Here is a 21,977-nt window from a genome sequence, read left to right as displayed (position 1 = left end):
TGTAAGAGAAGTTCTGGCACCTCTTTTTCTAGGAAAGTAGCACTGGGAGAATCCTTTAGGAATACATACACAGAAATAAGAGACAACTGCAACCAGAAGTAAAATATTTTATTATCTCATTCATTTCTCCTAAAAGGTAAGATTTCTTTCAGACAAAATATATAAAGCATTTAATGGTCTTTCTTTTGTTCCACCCACCCTCCCCCCATCTCGTCACCTGATAACTGATGTTCTGTTCTTTGAATCATCTTTAGCTCCAGCAAAGAACTAAGGCCTTGTCCGTGTGTTTCAGGTTTTGCACAAAGTTACCAAGGTTAAAGACTGGCTTAAAACATGCACAACCAAACACAAAAAGTTTGGATTTCCAACTTGAGTAGCGCAGAAGAAAATGCAAGCCTGGTTTTTATTACTGTGCCACGATGCTCACTAAAGAAACTGTTATGATGCTCCTTTCCCTTCAGGATCTGTACCATTCAGGTGAAATTGCAATGAAAATCAATAGGAATTTGAACATTACTCCTAACCAAGCAGAGTGCATACCTCAAAAGGAGCTGAAAATTCTGTTTGCATGGGCAGGTAAAAGTTAAAATAAAATCCAAGGATGGTTATAAGTAATATGCCTCTATGTTGTGACTGCTTTAATTGGAATCACACTGAGTCCACCTCCACATGGCAAAATGTGTGCATTTTTTTGAGTTTTTCTCTATTTTGCAGCAGCCAGACATTAGGCATTTTGTGATTATTAACACTGGCTAAACCACTCAATTTGCCCTACAGAGAAGGTGTCATCATGCCCTATATTTGGGTGGGCAGGTTTCCGACAGCACAGTGGCAGATCACTCCAGGCCACTACTTCATCGCGGGGAGCAAATGCCATAGGGACACTTGAAGCACATATTGTACTGCAATTTGTTCATGCAGAGCTGCCCTAAACCTTGTTCAGAAGCACCAAGAGTTCAATTCGAGATGCAGGCACATTCCTGAAATATAGATGTGTTGACAACTCAGACCTTCTGTAACCTGGGAGCTGATCAATGAGACCCACAGTTCTCTCCCACTACATGCTATGGGAGACAACCTTGCCACAGATCTTCTGATGCTTCAGATTGTGCGATTTGCATTTCCAGTATATTAAACGCAACCACAGCTTTTAGTTCTGTTATCTTCTGGGAGAATTTTACTGTGTAGGAAGTGTTTAGCAAAGTTCTGCTAAACGAATGTTGGTCTCTTTTCTGTGCATCCCTCTCCCTCCTCATATTCCCTGAACTCTACTTGTCTAGGGGTGTTCTCAACCACATTTTTCCATCTGCCACAAAAAAAGAAAATTGTTTAACTGCAGTCCAACTGCATTTGATTTTTCCTGTTTAACCACTCTTTTACAAGAGCAGATGTCTAGGGACCTGGATAGTAATCTACTGTTCAACTTCTGATGTTTAGAAACCCAATGGGTATATAGTGTGCAAGGAAATGGGGAGCCAATCTTTCCTCCAGTGTGCAATGCTACTAATCCCTTTCTTTTTATTATTATTGTGGAGGGTGAATCACAGCCCTACTACCTATTTGCATGGAGGTCCTCATCATTATTTCAACCAATCCATTCCTACAAAGCAAGAGCTCAATCTGACTGTTGCATCTACAAAACCTCCATTATAAACATCTGGCAAAAATGAATTGCTAAGTGATATTAAGTGATATTAAGATCCCAAAGATAAGTCAATCAAGACAAACATTTGGTCCAAGTTCAGTTGTCATCTATCCAATGGTAAAAAGACTAGTGGGCCCTGTTTCACTTGGAGATGGTGAGACAATCTGGACACTGGGAGAGCCAGCTGTATTGAACTCTTCACCAGCAACATCTCCCAGAATGGTTTGTTCTTGCTGGTCTACAAACTCAGGATTTTAAGAGTTTGCTTTTCTTTCTCCTGAAGATTCAGGAGAACACAACCAATCTTGCATGCAGATCAGTGGTACACGCATCCCTTGCATTGTGGGATTGTGCCTCTTACAGAGAAATGAGGAAAAAATGGCAGGCAAGCTTGCACAGAAAGGCAACGAATGCTGCTATGTAAAGCCTAGAACAGAGCTTCCCAAACTGTGTCGACACGTCAGTGTGCTGACTGCAGGCAAATGTTCCCTGCACTGCTCCTCAAGGCTGAAAAGGGGTCAGTTTCGCCTCTGGTTTGCTAGTAAAACTGAACTGCTGTGTTGCGAAATGATGCATGTCTAAAAAGTGTGTCACCAACGTGAAAAGTTTGGAAAGCTCTGACCTAGAATAACAAGTCCATAAATTTCGATGTTGAGCTGCAAGGATACTGATACAGCTTCCTTGCCCTTTTAGGGAATAAATTTCACTGCAGATTTTCTGTTAATTGATTCATACAAATGGTTCTTTGTGCTGAGAAGGGTCCCTTACAAGGAAGTGGCACTCTAGTGAAAAAGGCTAACTCTTCTTTTTCACTATTACGTTTACAATCCACCTTCCAAGCAGCTCCTAACCAACAAACCAACCCCATTCATCCTCATAACAGTATCGTGAAGTTGGTAATGCTGAGAGTGAGTGGTTGGTTCACCGGCACTCAGATAACTTTGTGGTTGGGTACAGATTTGAAGTAGGGCCTCCCAATTCTCAAGCTTCTCATGCTCTTTTCAGAAGAGATTATTGTGCTAGCTTTCTCAAGAGAAACCCAATACTCAACATTTTGGGGCCGCTGTGTAAATTTAAGCCCAGTGATGTGTGAATGTTAAATGTAAATGCAGAACAATGACACCCAAGGCCCAGTGTTTGGCCACATGTGACCTGAGAAGTTAGTAATGCGCAAGCAATGGGAGCAAGAAGTAAATTAAGACACATTCTCTCAAGGACAGAGCAAGAACGCCTGCGCGGATGAGTAGAGGAAAAGCCCAAGAGGGTTACATTGGGAGTGCAGCTCTCACAACTTCTGGCAAATGGCTGTGTCAACCACAAAAGTGTTTTCAAAATGGCGGATGTGATGACATGTCTCAGCAGCACGTCGGTGGATATCTGGAAGAGAGTAGAAAGAAATGTCAGATTAAGGAATAGTGTGGCGAAGAAAGAAGATGAGTGTTGAAATAGAACTGGTTCAACAATCAAGGATGTTGAAGCAAGGGCACAAAAATAATCCCATAACCATTTTTTAAAAATTGGCCTCCATCAAGGCATTTATTCTATTAAAGAAATAAGCTTTTTTTAGAAGAAGAAGAGTTTGGATTTGATATCCCGCTTTATCACTACCCGAAGGCATCTCAAAGAAGCTAACAATCTCCTTTCCCTTCCTCCCCCACAACACTCTGTGAGGTGAGTAAGATTGAGAGACTTCAGAAAAGTGTGACTAGCCCAAGGTCACCCAGCAGCTGCAAGTGGAGGAGCGGGGAATCGAACCCGGTTCACCAGATTATGAGTCCACTGCTCTTAATCACTACACCACACTGGCTCTCAGTAATAAAGACTATCATAATGATATCCTTTACAAAAGCATACAGTCACTCCTACTGTAAATCAGCTAGATGAATTAACAGCCTTCCAAGGGGTTTTATGCATATTGTGTTGAGTTTAATGTTTTTACTGATTTTATTGTTCTAATTTATCATTAGTGTATATTTTACTGTTTCAGACATTTGCTGTAAACCAACCAGTGGCCACGGTTGATGGGCAGTTAATAAATGTCTAAATAAAATAGTTATCCTCTGTGGAATTGCAAAGATAAATGCTGTTCTGACTTCAAAGCCCAGCTGAGCAGTGTAACTCCAGAAGCAACAGCAACAGCAAAAACTTACGTCTTCTCGCAGTCCTACGCTTCAGCCTATATATCTCTTTGTCCCTGCACAGGGCATAAATGTAGAAGCCAAGCTGGTCCACGTCAGTGACATGTTCCGTCACTATCATCTCCTCCTGGATCATGTAGGTTTGTGGCAGGTATGCCCCTTTCTGAAACCACAGAATCAAATTCACAAAATCTTAACTATTACTGAGATTATTTGATGAGGATTAAATTTCAGGGGGAAACTATGCCTGACAGCCATGATCTTTGCTCCTCAGAAATGATTTTATCAGGGCTTCAATATTTTGATCCAAGCAACATTCATTCATCTTCATCAGCAAAGGATTTAATTGGCATTTTGAAAACCAGCCAGGAGCAGCAGCACACTTCTGACAGGAACATCATTCTTTTGTAAGCTTTCTGAAGACAATCAATACAAACAGGTATCAGGTGGAATCTTCTCATGGCTTAATTGGTTTTTATAAATCAAAAGGCCAAAAATGAACACATAGACCCTCTAGGGGGCCTCCACCTTTGTCCCCTGTTCTCAACCAGAGCCAGGGACTTTTCAACACTGGCTCCGGCCTGGTGGAACACTTTGCCTCATGAGACCAGGGCCCTGCAGGATCTGATTTCTTTCTGCAGGGCCTGTAAGACAGAGTTGTTCCACCTGGCCTTTGGCTTGGAATCAAGCTAGTTGGCCCTGGAGTGCATGGAGGAAAAGAACAAATACAGAGAGAGAGAGAGTGCGCACTGAAGACGTTTAGAGAGGTGGTGGTTGTTTTTCTGAAGCAAATCACCTAGCAGAATTGGAAAACTGCAGTTCCATTTAGAGCCAGACCACCTTCCCAGTGTCGCTTTGTTTCTCAATGGTCTAAATGTAGCCACAGGACGCTAGAATTATAATTAAGAAGCACTAAATAGGGAATCAGAAATGATATTGCAAAGTCACAGGTGTACAATATGGTTCTGAATGTGTCGGTGGAAGAAAACAGAACTAGTTTAATAAGCAGGGGTTAATCTTCTTCACCCCACAGGCTTCCAACAAACAATATTAGGACAGAATAATAAAATATAGCTGGTTTTGAGCCTGCTAAGTGCAGGACTCTATCCTCATTCATCTTTGGGTATACAAGTATCCTCATACTCAATCTGATCTGAATGACCAAATAGGTCAGATTGTGCCAATTCAATCCTTGCTCCTTAGAAACAAAAAGACCATGATTTCTTTCTGGATTAGGTTGCCTTGTGCTGAGAAATGAGGGCAGTGCTTTGCAGTAGTTCTGCTTCAACTTGCCAAATTATTTTAGAAAATAGTTTGTGACTAGAAGAGAGTTCACTTCATATCTGGGTGCTTGTGCTTCAGGGCCCCACAAGAGTCCTGCTCTATTGCCTACGTGCTCTGAAACGTTTACACGAACCACAAAGTGAGGTCATCTGGAAGCTTTTCAGCGAAGTCAGTTTGTGGTTGACTCCCAATTTCTCATTTTCATCGACTCAGGCGAGGAGGAAGAGGTGTTAAATCAATACCAGGACATATTAATAGACTGCATGATGCTCAGTACATTGAAATTCAACCCAAACAAGATAGTGAAGCGAGTTGTGTTCTGGATAGGGTTGAACAATCAGGTTTGCAGTCTGGGGGTGCTTCTTGAACCATATTTGGCACAGGAGGTGTAGCCCTTTAGCACTTTTGCTGGGTGCTGACTGTGACCTTACCTGGACAGGAATAGCCCAGCTTCAGTTATCCATGCCCTGGGCGACCTCCCATTGTGTACCATGCACAGGACCAGTGATGGTCTGTAAACATCAGAGTTCAAAACTGAGCTGCAACACTGCTGAACTGAGATTAGGAAACAGGACAGTGTGTTGCCAGATTCACTGGCTCCCAGACCATTTCTGGGGACAAATAGAAGCAATGGTTTTTGACCCTTAAAACCTGAAATGGCTTGAGACTGCAATGGTCCTTGATTATATAATGCCCTATCAAGAGAGACTCACCTGGCAACTACCTAGATAACATTTTGGTGCCAGGTAGAGACCTTTTCATTTTGTTAAGCCTTTTGCTTCTACTTTAAGTTTCTGGTATCTGGGCTGTTTTAGTCCTGCTTTATGTTTTATTAACCAACCCTCACTCCCACCCCAAATTTTAAATCTGTTAGCCACCCTAACATTACACAATTATAAGGCAGCATTAAAAAAAATGAAATTAATTTTTAAAAGCAGCCACCTGCCCCAACATAAGACCATCTACTAAGCGAACCAGCAAACTGACCTACACATTCCAAAACCGCAGAGGAGGCAAGCAGAGTGATCCCACAGTGATACCATCAGAATGGCATCAGCTGAATAGGCAGTTCCCCTGGCAAGCATCCCAAGCCACAGATGCCCTCCCACCCCACTTCCTGACCTAATGATTGATTATCTCCTGGGAGATTAAGAAAACTCAATGGGAGCAGGGCATCTTAACACATTGCTATGCTGTTGTGCTGCCACATCAAGCTAAATCAATAGCCTGTTGTAAAATATTGCTGTCTCAGTCAATTAAGGAGAGTTCTCCAATGCCAGCAGAGCTGTTCTGTAAAAGTCAAGCTATCTGTTTATCTGCATCACGGAAGGAGACTGACAAAGAAGATAGCATGTGTGCAAGGCCTACTACGCATTTCCTGGCAATACCTATTTGTTAAATCCAAGGTTGGATGACCGACTATATCTATTTATTTTTATTTAAATATTGATAATCAACAGTTCTATAAAGTATATCAAGGCAGTTTACAACATACAGTGGTACCTTGGGTTACATACGCTTCAGGTTACATACGCTTCAGGTTACAGACTCCGCTAACCCAGAAATAGTGCTTCAGGTTAAGAACTTTGCTTCAGGATGAGAACAGAAATCATGCTCTGGTGGCACAGCGGCAGCAGGAGGCCCCATTAGCTAAAGTGGTGCTTCAGGTTAAGAACAGTTTCAGGTTAAGTACGGACCTCTGGAATGAATTAAGTACTTAACCCAAGGTACCACTGTACACGCAACCCCCTCATTTACACATGTTTGTGATGTCCCCACCCAGTGCACACTATTCAGGGGGTTCTCCCATCCCTCTCCCCCTCGACTAAGGGGCTGTTCCAGGAAAGAAAGTGAGGGGGGAAGTCCCAACTGCACAAGCAAAAGCCCTGGTGCTCGTAAGGTGAATCCTGCCCTGTGTTTCAGACCGTGCACAATTATTTTTATCTATTCTACTTCACGTGTCCACTCCATTTTATCTTCAAAGCACCCCTGTGAGAAGAAGGAACATTTCCCCCCTACCTTTACGTTAACCAACAGCTCCCAGAAGCTCTGAGGTGGCATGACAGTGGTGGTGTTCAGCTCAATGACATAGCATTTATCCAAGCTGATGTCAAGGTAGGCAGTCAGACCCTGAAAGGAAAAACAGGCAGAATGAGCTCACACAAGGGAGGCTATGTTGGTCTTGGTGAGAGAGCAGCAGAGGTTTACTCCAACAACCTCAGCCTCCCTCAGCCTAAGCAACCTTAGTACATCTCATGCAACAGCAAAGATTAACCATTAGTGCATCCTCTTCTTGAAAGATCCTTCTAGTACAAGCTCTGCTTACAGGAGATACCTGTGACGTAATGTTAGGAAAAAGAACTGGTACACCTAACTGAGCAGGAACCTCTTTTGAAAGCTGTACTAAAAACATGGTCAGGAAAACTGCATCTCACGTGGGCTTCCTGTCCTGTCTCTCCTGCAAGTCTCTGAAGCTGCTACAAGCATGTTCAGGAGACGCCAAGGCGCAGCCCTTCCTCAGAAGCTGTCACAATATCTGTAGCCTGTTGCTTGTTTCTTACCCTCTGAAAGTCATGGATAATATCTGCAGGGTCGCTTTCACCAAAGTGGGGCATTGGGATGCTGATCTGCTCGTAATTCTCGCCGAGGTAAATCCTCACGTTCTCATGCAGCTCCAGCTGCTCCCTCAGTTCGTCTACGTAGAAAAGCTGGCAGAGCATCTCCTGCTCCTGATCTTCCAGGCCATACTGTGGAAATAAAAAGGGTGGTCGTAAATCCAGGGGCTCTTTGACCTTTGTTGCAAGAGTCAGAGAAAAAGCTTTCACACAGGAACAGCAGACAGTGCCTTATGCAGTGTTGGCCCACCAAATTCTGCATTAGCTGTGTAGGCTCCACTACGAGCTCCCCATTGTTTCAGACGTGTGTTTCCCACCCACCTCTGGAGAGACCAGGGGCTGAAGCTTGGACTTTCTGCATCCCACACACTGAGCTAAGGCCCTTAAGATGAGGCAAATACAACAAACAACCTCAACATGGCTGCCTTCTGAAGCTGCTTTTCTTTTAAAACAAGCGACAGTTGGAGCTTTGTTGCACACATTTGCATATGATGTGCAGCTGGCTCCCAAGTGTGACTCTAAGGAAGTGCTGCCTCTCTGCCCAAAGCTTCTATGTAACTCAAAATCAAGCACATGATGAGTCTTCAACAACCACAACAACAACGGCCACCTTTCCCATTTTTCCTGCCTCCTGTTCTCTGGGACCAGCTGTATATATCACAAGTCTCAGCTTCCCACCTGCATTACTTAAATATCACCTCACAGAACACATTTTACACAAACCTCCACCACAGCGTACATACAGAGCAAACTCTCCAGTGAGTAAAAAGAGAGCCAGGAATGTACTCAAGAAAGAGAAGTGCCAATGACAAAGGACTTGGAAATGAAAATTGCAGATTAATATTAAAGATGGGAAATTTATTTTGCCAAAAAAGAAAAAAGAAAAAGTGTGCTTAATGAGCAAGTGCTGTGGTCCACCTCTCTCTACACCAGTGTGGTGTAGTGGTTAAGAGCAGTAGTCTTGTAATCTGGGGAACCGGGTTCGCGTCTCCGCTCCTTCACATGCAGCTGCTGGGTGACCTTGGGCCAGTCACACTTCTCTGAAGTCTCTCAGCCCCACTCACCTCACAGAGTGTTTGTTGTGGGGGAGGAAGGGGAAGGAGAATGTTAGCCACTTTGAGACTCCTGAAGGGGAGTGAAAGGCGGGATATCAAATCCAAACTCTTCTTCTCTCAGACTCCACCCTGGAGTTCTCAAAAAAATTATCTGTCGGTACCATGGAAAAGGGATGGGAAAATTAAGGTCAGAAGACTAAGTTGTTTAATTAATTCTTAGGTATCTAACAGTTTTATTGTTTTGCTGATCTGAATTTGCCTTTGACTTGTTTTATATTTTGATCTATGCTGCATTTCGTTATATACAGCAGAGATCTTTCATTCTGGCTTTTTGTTTTTGTCTGCTGTTTGGGGATCTGGGCTTCCCTAGGAAGCAAAAGTGAGGAATGAATGATAAATGAACCTGGGGCGGGGGAAGAGATGAAGGAATCAAATGACTAATGGGGAAAAGGCAATAGGTTAAGTCAACATGAACTTTGAGAATCCTGGGGGGATGAGGTAGAGACCCTTCACACTGCCCCAGACATACCTGATTTGGGAACGTGTAGGAGAAGTATCTGTAGACATACATTGATGTCAAAATCAGGCCGAGGAGCAACAACAACATCATCATCGTCCAGTAGAAGATGCGACTAAGAGGCTTCCTGGTCTCCACTGGAAAGGGCAAGGGCTGCTCCTCCTGTTTAAAAGGAGGAGACAAGGTAACAGAAACATTGGTATGAGCAATGCAAGACATGCTTAAACACTGGTCAGGATTTCTCAGTGCTGCATGGAATATTTTCAGAAGATAAGAGTCAAGAGGGCAATACAGAGTAAAACATTTCAGAAAGTTTGTTTCCCATGATGAAGAGCAGACCTTTTTCAGTTTTGATTATTATTGTTTTCAAATTGTGCCAAGCAAAGAAAGCAAAGCCTGAAAACAGGTAGTCTGCAAACAGGTATGCTACTGCTGGTGTGTGATTTGTATTCTGTACTATATTTTGTGATGACTAGTCAAGAGCAGTTAAGACAGTGCGCTCTGAACCAGGAAGGCCTCGACTCAAATTCTGCCCCTGCCATAAGCTCACTAGGTAGATTTAAGCAAGTCATTCTCCTTCAGCCTCAGCATCCCCGTCAACAATATGGACGCCGTACTTACTTACTATGGAATCCCTATACAGATATGATGTTTCTACAGACCCACCAAGTGTCCCTATTTTCCAGGGATGTCCCTGATTTAGAGAAGCCATCCCGGTTTCTGATTTGATCCCAGAATGTCCCGCTTTTCCTTAGGATGTCCCTATTTTCACTGGAGAAATGTTGGAAGGTATGGAGTTATCCAGACACACACACCGAGCCATCTGAAGGTAATCCTGTATAGGGAAATTTTTTAATGTTTAATGTTTTATTAGGTTTTTATATATGTTGGAAGCTGCCCAGAGTGCTGGGGCAACCCAATAAGATGTGTGGGGTATAAACAGTAAAATTATCATTAATTTTATGTCCCTTTTTTCAATGGCTAAATGTTGGAAGGTATGTTTCTGCAGACCAAGTGGCTCATATTTTATTTGAATACTGCCATTAATATTTTTGTCCCTGTTGAGTCTCTTGGACACACTACGGAAAACAATTAATAGTAATTACACAAACATCATGTTTTGTAATATTCAAAAACCATGTCACAAAAAATCAGAAAAGAATATATAACTTTTGATTTAAAAAAATATCCAGAATTTGTCCTTCTTAATTCATAGTCGTTTTGATCTTTGGCACTACTGCATAATCCTGTAGCTTGTTTTATTTTCCCCAGTATTTAGCATACAATAATTTTGTTGCTTCGTTTATATAATCAGGACTCAAAAGTAACAGTGAACCATTTTTGTTTAGTTTATTTAGTTACAAAGAAGAAGGTGCAAAGAGCCTTGGGTGCTCTGCCCTCCCATCTCTTCCCTGCCTTGTTCACATGCGAAGGCTGTAGGTTGCAAACTCACATACAGTTCTGAATAAACCACAATTTCCTGTTATGTCCATAACTTGGGGAAACTGTGGTTTCTTCCGTCTGTACTTCACAAAACAACACCAAACTGGTTTGAGGTCCTGTTTTGCTAACGAACCTTTTCTAATTTAAGCTTTGCACACTGCCTTGGACACATCTGAGGGGCAAAGATAAATGAATTTCAAACGGGCAACTGGAATCCGGCGTGTGGCATTACATCACTGTTCCAGCGCTCATGAGATCAGCCTGCACAATGATAATGCTAATTCAACACAGTAACATCAGGCACACAGTCTAGGAAAACAATGAAGGGTCACTGCTGAGAGCAAGCCTGTGGCTGCAAATCCTTAAAACAAGGTACGGCTCAGGATGCACTGCACGAAAACATTAAATGAGCTCATTTGCAGCAGCCCCTGTATGCAACAGACATATGCAATTCGGCAGAAGCGAGAAGCGAGCATTCCACCGGGGCGGCAAGGAAGAAAAATAATAAACTTATCAACAAGGCAGGGTGTGTAGCTTGGCTGAGCTCCATGAACACCACAGATACTCCACAGTTCAGTTGAGAGTGGGTGGGGTGGGCATAGTCGGAGCTGGGAGGGCCTTGAAGTAAGGGGGTGAGAACAGTCTCCCTGGCAGACTTGCAGGAAGCATGCTCTGGCATTTTAAGTCCGTCCCAGTTGGCAGGCAGGATATATAGGAGTGTACGATCCAATAAAGGAAGGAGTAGATCAGCTTGGTGCACAGTCTGCTGCAGAAAACCAAGCAGAGCAACGAGCGGCAGGCACAGAATGGCAAAAAACAAACAAGCTATGAAAAGGCAGGCTTTCCCAAACTTGTTATAAAACAAAAGGACCATGAAAAACATCTGGCCCGTTTTAGGGCAGGTTAATAAATTAACACACACCAGGATTGACTGAGTTATTCTGAGACATTTTCTTCTTCTTCTTTCCTTGGAAACGATGCTAGATTGGTTCAGGGAGAAAACACGGATGGAAATATATTCATTATTAATAGGAAAGCCGTCTAGAGCCATGTTTTTCCAGCTGTGGGTCAGGGACTACTAGGGAGCCTCAACCCACTTTCAGGCAGGAAGGCCTCTGCGCTATAACCCACCCAGCCCTGACTATGTGATACTTTGGGTTGGGCAGGTGCTAGCAGTAGCATCTCCAAAAGCGAGTGTAATAAACTGGGGATAAGAGAAGAAGGGGATAAAACATGGAAGCTGTTAGGAGGAAGGAGTGAATGTAAATGGCCCAGGTAGGAAGGATGAAAGAAACTGTCAGATTGGGGGTAGGCACAGAGTACAAGTGTGAAAGGAGATGGAGAGAAGAAGCTACAGGAGGCTACTCAAAATACTTGCGAGGAGCTTCTGCGTCATCACATTTTGCCTAAAACAAAAAGAATTTCAGGAGAACCCAATGTATGCACTAAGCTTGAGTAAAGCTGACCTGTGGAACTCCCTGCTGCTGGGAACTCACAGTGGCAAACAATCCATTTTTAAAAGAGGGGTTAGAAAGCAATAGAAAATGCATCTAATGCCCTAAGAGAGAATGTAATGAAAATGATATATAGGTGGTACATGACACCAGTCAAGCTTGCGAAAATTTACCATTTGCCCGATAATAAGTGTTGGAAATGTAAAGAAGTTGAAGGCACATTCTTTCACCTTTGGTGGACGTGCCCTAAGATTAAGGCATTCTGGGAGATGATTTATAATGAGCTGAAAAAAGTGTTTAAATACACATTTTCGAAGAAGCCAGAAGCCTTTCTCCTGGGCATGGTTGGCCAACAGGTGCACAAGAAAGATAGGATTTTCTTTATGTATGCTACAGCAGCAGCAAGAATACTTATTGCACAGTATTGGAAGACAGAAGAATTACCCACTCTGGAAGAATGGCAGATGAAAGTCATCGACTACATGGAATCAGCAGAAATGACCGGCAGGATTAGAGACCAGGGAGAAGAGACGGTGAGGGAAGATTGGAGGAAATTTAAAGACTATTTACAGAAATACTGCAAGATAACGAACATTTGAAGATATCGGACTGAAGGTGACTGGTTTTTAGCAAGAAAGGTGAACAGAAAAAGATCTAAAATCTAGACTGAAGGAAATATAATTATGGGATATGGATTTAAGATGATGAGAAATTTAAATTATGATAGAGGGAAAGAATTTGCAGACAGAACATTTGATTTGGAATACAGAGTAGGGAGGTTGGGGGAAGTCGCAGAAACAAGTAAATGCAAGGTCATTATGAAGATAAAAAGGGTATTTTTTTTTTAATTTTCTCTATTTTTATTGTTTATTACTGTTGTTTTTGTGTTTTATGTTTGTGTATTTTTTCTGTGTTATGTGTTGTTTATGTTGTTCTTTATTGTTTATGTAAAACTTAATAAATATTTATAAAAAAAAAAAAAAAAAAAAAAAAAAAAAAAGAAAGCAATAGAAAATGTTGCCCACAACTGCCATTTATTTTATTATGTCTGCCTCCACCTCCGTTTTGAAACTGGCTATAACCTTGACACAGCTATTTTGTGATAGTTGGAGCCTCGGTATTTGTAGCCCTTTCAGTTGGGCTCTGAGGGTGGAAAGTTTGAGAGCCTCTGGCCTAGAGCAAGTATCTCCCACTCTTCCTTTCATGCCTCCTCTTCTTGCAGTACAGCAAACCTGACCCAAAATCATGGGAGGGCAAGAGGAAAATAACTCAAATTAACCAGAGCCGATTTAAGGGGGAAATGCAGCACTCGCAGGTGAAATAAGGATGTTTGTGAAGGCAGGGTACAAAAGATACCTGGGCCTCCTAAACAGGGTGGGTTGTATGCCTGTGTGTTATATATAATTTACGTGTATGTATCAACAGGGACGTGGGTGGCGCTGTGGGTTAAACCACTGTGCCGCTTGGGTTTGCCGATTGTAAGGTCAGCAGTTTGAATCCCCACAAAGGGGTGAGCTCCCGTTGCTCGGTCCCTGCTCCTGCCAACCTAGCAGTTCAAAAGCTCACAGTGCAAGTAGATAAATAGGTACCACTCTGGCGGAAAGGTAAACGGCGTTTCCGTGCTCTGCTCTGGTTTCGCCAGAAGCAGCTTAGTCATGCTGGCCACATGACCTGGCGGGGGGAGGGGGGACTGTCTGCGGAAGTGGACAAATGCCAGGTCCCTCGGCCTTTAAAGCGAGATGAGAGCCGCAACAACCCCAGAGTCGTTTGCGACCTTTTTATCAGCAGGAAATCAGTTGCCATTGATAAAGTTCAAGGTTAGATGTAATAAGCGACAGCCAAGCTTACAGTTGCTTGTATCTGGGCAGGTTTGATCAATGAAATTTCCGCTGATGTAAACAAGAGGAAGGAAATTAAAGCAAGTTTACCCGAGTTCAGTGCCGTCAGAGAGAAGTCCTTTCATCTCCCCTGCTCACTTAGCTTTCCAAAGCTGTTTCATCTGTTTCATTTTCCAGCTGTTGCCATCCTAGACCATTTCCCCCAAATAAGGACACTCAGCCCTTCACCTCTTATCACATTTTGGTCCTCTGTTGTTGTTTTTCAGGGATGGGAACATTCAATTACACAGAGGGAACGGCATCATTATTTATGACTTGCCCTGAAATCTTCCCGTTTCTATTCTGCTGGGACCTCAATATTCTTTCCCCATTTATTTATTTCTTCCACCACAGTCTGCAGCTCCCAAAGGGCTTATATATTGTACTAAGATTGCAATATGAAAATGACCTCAGCTAAAATGTGCTCACAGAGAATGTGTGCATTTTGTGAGTTTGGCAGATTATTTCTGTTCCGCACTGAGAGCTTTGCAGGCAATGCTGGTTAAGAGCCTCCTGCCTAGAAAAAAACACATGGGTTTGGAGAACAGGCACACAGTTTCCTGAGCGGCATAACAATGAATTCTTGAAGTGGTGGGCATGTCCACCAGCATCTCAGTGCCGCTATATGTCCTTAGCAAATGTTGCTAAGAGCTCTTCCAGACAACCCCATTACTCACCGTTCATCCTGATCTGTTTGAACAACATTTACAGAGGTCACACCATACTGCAGTTCATTCATTCATTCCAATTTGCTTGCATGGAGGTTATACAATAACCTTCCAGCACCTTTTCCTGCTTTTCTTAACAAAAAATTTCCATGTTTCTATCATGGCTTTGTTGCACAAGAACCCCAAATGCACTCATTGCAGCTCAGCAGCAGAACCTCTGCTTTGCAGTATAAGAAATTTCCACGTGCCAGACGCATTTTGCGACTTGTGCAGATCCAACTGCAACCACATGGAGATCTCTGCATGCCAGGTTGGTTCAGACATCCCCATCTGGCTGCCCCATCGCCTGCTTTCTTAAGCAAGTAAGCAGAAGAGCTTATTAATTACCTTTTTCTGCGAGGAGTACATGGTTCACCCCCTTCTCAGTTAATCCCTACAATTACCCTGTGAGGTTTAGAAGCTGTGACTGACTCCAAGGTAACCCATTGAGCTTCATGGCTGAGTGGGGATTTGAATCCTGATCTCCCAAGTCCTAGTCGAACACTCTAACCACTACACTGCTCTGGCTTCCTACAGTACTTTTGCTATGGGGCAGCCATATAAATTATGTAGGCAAATAAATAGGGGAAAGCAAAATGTCATTTAGAGAAGGATCTGATATATTTTCCTTGAAGCTTGAATTTGTTTTATTCTGGATTGTTTTAATGTGTTTGTAACTGCTTTGAGATTTTTTGTTCTTTGAAATATAAAGCGGTGTAGAAATGGAATGGGATGTGGGTAGCACTGTGGATTAAGCCACAGAGCCTAGGGGTTGCCAATCAGAAGGTCGGCGGTTTGAATCCCCACGACGGGGTGAGCTCCCGTTGTTCGGTCTCTGCTCCTGCCAACCTAGCAGTTCGAAAGCACGTCAAAGTGCAAGTAGATAAATAAGTACTGCTCCAGTAGGAAGGTAAACGGCGTTTCCGTGCGCTGATCTGGTTCGCCAGAAGCGGGTTACTCATGTTGGCCACATGAACTGGAAGCTGTACGCCGGCTACCTCGGCCAGTAAAGCGAGATGAGGGCCGCAACCCCAGAGTCGGTCATGACTGGACCTAACGGTCAGGGGTCCCTTTACCTTTAGAAATGCAATGAAATAATTTCATTGCCCCTAGGCATTCCATTGTGGCGAACGTAACGTTAAGGTGCCATTTGGCAATTAGTTTATATATCTGAGTTTCTATCACTGCTTGCTTTGCCCAGGTTCGAACCTCAGCACCTCCAGGTAGGGCCAGAAATGTAGTAGCTGGAGTGTCGCTACTAGTCAGTGTATGCCATTTGTCTTACCCAGTGGGTCGTGTGACCCACTACTGGGCACAGCCTGATTTAATATGTGTTGCAACAGCAACACTAGGGCCGTACTAATGTATTAGTGAAGAAAAATTAAGAAGTGGGTCCCTAAAGGCATGTGTGAATTGAGGGCAGGTTCCAGGTCGGAAAAGTTATAGATTACTGGAGTGGACATCCTGAGCTAGGTGGAGGGGGGGGGGGAACTATTCTTGCTGCACATGTAAACTGCCTATAACCTCTCACCTTGTCCTCTCTAGCACCCAAGAATTCTTGTTAGTACCTGGCTTTGAGCTAGATCCTCATGACCCCAGGAAGTCAAGAGCACAGCCGTAACACTATGGCTCTTGTTTCCTCACATCAACAGAAACCAGGACGCAATTATGCATACAGACTGTTTCAAAAGGTTTGCTTTAGAATGGAAAAGGTACTACATGCAGTCTTCACGGCAAGCAGTTTTTCAGCAGAGAGCATGTGAAATGTGGTACTCGTGCAAAGCCACAGAGAGTCACAAACACTTGGGATCTCAAATGAAGACACTTGAAGAGAACAATCACAATGATGTGTCTGATTGCATCCTTGACACCAGCCATGTGTTTTGAGAAACAATGCTCACCCACCTGCCCTAAGCAGAGGCTACAGGCAGCAAGCCATGCACAAAATACCCAATAAAGCTGCTTTTCTAATTAATGCATAGCTTTGTCACTGCACGAATGAAAGAGGTGGCAGGGTGCTGATTCGTGTGGGTGTGCAATCAGAACAAGGGAATTCAATAAAACCCTGGCTGCTTAACCCTTTTTCCTCTATCAGAGAAGTGCAGGATTATCAGCCCATAGTGGAAGACAAATGTACACCGTCATGTGGAAAGGGGAGTGGGTTGAGAGGGAGGCCAACACATGCAAATTCCCAACAGTTGTTTCCCCAGCCCCCTCAGGGTGACTCTAAAACTAGGAGGCAGAAACGGAGTCCCTTCATGTTGTTGGACTCTAACTCCCACCATCCCTTCTCAGCATGCCCAATGCCAAGAGCTTATGGTCTGACAGCAGCTGGAGCCACCCAGATTTCCTTGTCCTGGAACCCCTTTCCATAGCGGGAGGGAAGAAATTGCACAGGTGTTAAAGGCTTGTACCTTAAGTGACATTCAGTGGTGCAAGCCTGCTTGTGCAACATGACTTCTCCATCCGCCTCGGCCTCATCTCCCCCCACCTGGTTTTGCAGAGTTCCCCAACCTTCTGAAGCAGATTTTTGGGAGCAAAAAGGGGTTTCAGGTGGGAGGAGAGGAAGAGGAGCTTGTGCCTGCAGCATGCAAAAGATTCGAGATCCAATCCCCAGCATCTCCAGGTAGGGCTAGGAATGTCCCCCACCTAAAATCCCGGAAAGCTGCTGTCTGTCAGTGTGGGCAACATGGAGCTAAATGGACCGATAGTGTGACTCTGTATAATGGAGCTTCCTATTCCCCTGTACAAAGCAGAAATGGGGGGAAGGTCGGATGAAATAGGCTAGTAGATCTCTGAGTGACTTGAAGTAGATTAGCAAGCATGCTGACTCTGAATTCTATGGGAGGAGCCTCAGACAAAAGCTGTAGCCCAGCTTGCTCAATATCAGTCATCTAAACATCCTAGTAGTTGAGATACGATGCACTCAACTTGAAGTAAGAAAGTAAATTGATTGCATAATATTCATGTTGCTGCTCCTTTCAAATGCAAGCTGCATAGCTTGGAGAAGATATAGATTTGTGTTCGCTCAGTTTTATAATATTCATAAAATAAATTCTAGAGTAGTTTAAGTTTTTTAAAGTTTTTTATTGTAATAGTTTTTTAAGAAAAGGAAAAATAAAAACAATTTTTACAAGTCTCTCTTCACCTTGGATTTGGAAAAGGGCTGCAAGATGACTGCAAGGGAACACTAATCCTAGTACAGTGGTACCTCAGCTTACAAATGCTTTGGGTTACAAATGCTTCAGGTTACAGACTCCGCTAACCCGGAAGTAGTACCTCAAGTTAAGAACTTTGCTTGAGGATGAGAACAGAAATCGTGCGGTGGTGGCAGTGGGAGGCCCCATTAGCTAAAGTGGTGTTTCAGGTTAAGAACAGTTTCAGGTTGAGAGTGGACCTCCAGAACGAATTAAGTTCTTAACCAGAGGTACCACTGTAGCGCATTCAATGGTGTTAGAAACTGTGTTATCTTTTTCTTCATTTTAACTGGAAAAAAAACATGTCAGGAATCCCTACCAGCATCTTCCTCATGGTACAGTGATGTCACCACTGACCGTTGCCATGGAAAGTCAGTTTAGCACTATAAATTTACAAGTAGGCAAAACTGTGCCAGGAGCCTTCTCCAACGTGAATATGGTGATAATTCTGGTTATTCCACAAAAGTGCAAAGAGGAGGGAAACCATGCAAAATACTATTCTGAATGCACAACCACAAGGTCTGATTTTAAAAAGTTTCTAGCCTTTAGGATTCTAAAGAGGAGTTTCAATGAGTTCACAGTCCTGCATAGCTCCTTGAATTTTCCCATAATAGCAAAGGCAAATGAAGCAAAAGATTTGAAATTGCGGAGTATATTACAAAAATTGTATCAATTTGCAAACTGCGTTGTGATTGCAGAATTCAGCTTTCCTAGGATCAGAATCTGGGTTAACTTGGTGCAGAATTGTTCTTTATCTGGGTAGAGAACTCCAAGCTACAAATCCAATGAGAACAAGTGCAGATCATGCAGCAGGTATGGGGACTATAGCTTATTGGTAGAAGTGTGGTGCTCTGCATGTTGCACAAAGATGTTTCCAGGTTCGATCTTGGCATCTCCAGGGCTGGGAACCTCTGGCCCTCCAAACTTGCTGAACTACAGTCCGTTATCAGCAAACACAGCCAATGGCTGGGATGATGGAAGTTGTAGTTCAGCAACACTTGGTGGGCCAAATCTTTCCCGCACCTGCATTAAAAGGGTCAGGAAGCACATGGTGGGGAAGACAGAGAACAGCCACTACCAGCCCGACTGGGCTCTGTAGCCCAATGGTCCATATAAAGCAGCTTCTTCTGCACATCCAGTTCTGGCAACAGTGGGAGAGACCTTAATTTGTTCACTTCCTGAACCACTCAACAAGAACACATCTACAGGAACAAAACGGTAGGCAGCTGTCATTGCAACACACTCCTCACCCCTGCCAATAATTTAAGATAAATGGCGCATATATATATGGAGGAATGGAAAAGTGCTTCCCCCGGGCTCCTTTGGGAAGGAGGATGCTATAACAGAACAAATGAACAAAAGGTGTGTGCTCTGTACAAAACTTTAAGCTCAAATGTAGAAGAATCCTGGTCATCCAAACCTCCATTTTACAACGCTTCTCGTTTCTCAGTTTTCTGCGCATTCCTCGTGTCAGTGAAAGCCTCTGGAAATGCTCAGCAATCTGGCTGAATGAGAACATTATCTAAGCATGCTGGATGTCCTGCAGGCTATTCATGGGGGCGGAGCGGGACAGCGAGTTAGAAAGAGAAATTGTGTGGAGTAAACAGAGGCGGTGCAATGCAATTTGCGGGAGTCAAGCGGAGATTCCTGGTGTGATGAAAACAGGGGCAGATATTATGCAGCACACACAAACGACAAAGGATGAAGTCAGGCTCCCATTACTTTAGAAGAGATCATGGAGGCAGCTCAGCACCTCCCCACCCACCCACTGGATAGGAACTGATATAGAGAGAAACACTAGCAAGAGCCCCCTGCGGTAAAGGACACAGCCACTATAGCCCAGAAACCTTTCGGCTGCTTCGGCTGCTCAGCTTTGTAACTGTAACTGTAACTGGATATTTTGAAATCTCGCCAAAGAATGCCAACCACTGATTCTATTCAAGGGGGCAGGAGAGGGGAAGAATCAACAGCAAACCCCAAACTCAGCAGGTCACAGTCAGCAGGGCAAACCCCAGGGGTGGAGGGAATCTAAACAGAGACCCAAAGCACCACTCATTGTGGAGATGCTGGTTTCTCAACTAGGAGAACCACAGCTGAAACAGCCTTTTTTCTAGGCCACGGATTGGACCCTGGGTTCAAAGAAACCAACAAGCCCCACATACTTTATTTTTTTTTTAATCTTCAACATGGGAGACAACAAAGGTCTAGCATGTCTGATAGCTTATCTCCATAGCTGTCAACGTTTCCCCTTTTTTAAGGGAAATCCCCTTATTCCGAATAGGATTTCTCGCAAGAAAAGGGAAAAGTTGACAGCTATGCTTATCCCCCTCTTGCCTTGGCCCAGAAGCCCTTCCCTGATCAGCAGGCCCTGGTCAGGAGATAACAGCATGGATCACCTCAGAGCAGTTTCTTGCTCAGCCTCAATCTACTTCGCATGGTTGTTGTTTTGCAAAGACCAAAAACGGAGGAAGGGAATAATTGCACTTCCTCGAGACTCTTGGTGGGATATAAATGTTGAGAAACAAACGCTCTGTGGGGAAAATATCTGCACAAGCTCAGGAGTTCTAAGACGTATTTTACAGTTTCCTAAAGCTGGGTTTTTCAAATGATGGTGCACGAATGGGGGGGGGGGAGGAAGAACTCGTGGTCAAAGCGCACGTTTTTCCGGTCATTCCTGAAAAATAAATAAATAACTCGAGACTTCAGGAATGGGCAAAAGTTGCCTCCGCCTGCGGGAAGCTACGAGCTGCCTCTACGGCTGGGGCTGCTGGACTATTGCTGCAACTCGGCGCCAGGCCTCTTCCTGCTGTAACTTTCCGACTCCTCTCTCGCGTCCTACGGATGCAGGAGCCCAAGGCGGGCGCCTCCAAGTGCCTCCCCGGCCCCGCAACCCAGGGGCTTGGGCGGGCACCCTCAGGAGCCCCGGACCCTGCGGCGGAAGGGGAAACGCCGCGGGACAAGGCTCGCCAGCGAACGGGAAGGGCTGCGCGCCACGGCGCGCCCTCTCGCCATCATGCGCCCCCCCCCGACCCGCAATCCTGCCCCACTTTTCTACCACCGCACAGCCTCCCTTTACCCAAAACGCGCCCATTTTCTGCCCTCCCTCGGGGGCGAGAGGGAAGCAGGCGACTTTCTTTCTTCCGCTCCGCTCGCCCGTCCGGCCGGTCGGCGCTTGCAAGGGAAAAGCCGGCAGGCAAACCCGTCCCGCCCCGGCCGGGCTCTGCAGCGGATCGCGCTGTGCCTTCCAGGGGGCTCCGTCCCAAGCAACTCTCCGGGGCTCATTTTCTTTTCAAGTCCCCCTAATGGAACCCATCCCTTGACATCGAAACGCTTTCTCTTTATTTAATGTGTTGTTATTATTATTATTATCATCATTATCCTTTGAGCTAAAGGCGCTCCCAGTCGCCGCCACTCACCAAGTCGTGGGGCAAGAGGACCTCGGCTTTGGCTCCATAGTTGGCTCCTGTTGCCGCCGCCGCCGCCTCTTTCTCGGGCTTGAGCCCCGCCGCCGGCTGCTGGAAGCTGATTTTCACCATGGCTGAGCAGGAGCAGCAGCAGCAGCAGCGTCCGAAGCGAAACCCGACGCCTCGTCTGCGCTCGACGCGGCTCTCTGGACCATCCGTCGAGCCCACCCCGCCGCCGGGAGGAAGCGCCGGAAGTGCAGCCTTAGCTCTCCGCCCCCCCCTCCCGCGTCTCTCCCCCCCCCCCCGCCTTCGCGGGAGAAGCCAAGAGTTAACGAGGCTCCGCGGACGCGCGTCTTGCGCTGGCGAGCGAGCAGGTGGCCGCTAGAGTCCGCGCTCAGGATGCACCCCAAAGAGGCTCAGGGAAAGCGAGAGAGCGAAGGCTCCTAGATTCGGAGCTCTACGGTCTCTCTCCGCGGTTGGAGGCAGGGATGCTTGTGAATGATGGTTGCTGGTGGGGCTCAAGTGGGGTGAGTCCTGCTTGTGGGCATCACTTGTTGGCCACCGTGGAAGAACAGGTCGCTGGACTAGACAGGCCTTTTGGCCTCATCTAGCAACAAGTACTGGTGCTGGAGGAGACTCTT

General features: G+C 44.8%; 1 protein-coding gene across 1 annotated transcript; it reads right to left on the bottom strand.

Annotated features, from left to right (window-relative positions):
• Positions 1-90: 90 nt before the first annotated feature.
• ITM2C (integral membrane protein 2C) lies at positions 91-21,630 on the bottom strand. Its single transcript, XM_083443029.1, has 6 exons — positions 21,349-21,630; positions 9,267-9,416; positions 7,629-7,814; positions 7,087-7,197; positions 3,796-3,946; positions 91-3,022 (listed from the first exon to the last, which is right to left on the bottom strand). Exons 1-6 carry the CDS (start codon positions 21,466-21,468, stop codon positions 2,931-2,933), a joined length of 810 nt encoding a protein of 269 aa, XP_083299155.1. The 5' UTR covers positions 21,469-21,630; the 3' UTR covers positions 91-2,930.
• Between the last annotated feature and the right edge of the window lie 347 nt (positions 21,631-21,977).

The sequence above is a fragment of the Podarcis tiliguerta genome, assembly GCF_965153285.1.
Source record: "Podarcis tiliguerta genome assembly, chromosome: 5".
NCBI lineage: Eukaryota > Metazoa > Chordata > Lepidosauria > Squamata > Lacertidae > Podarcis > Podarcis tiliguerta.
This window is presented reverse-complemented; position numbering and strand designations above follow the sequence as displayed.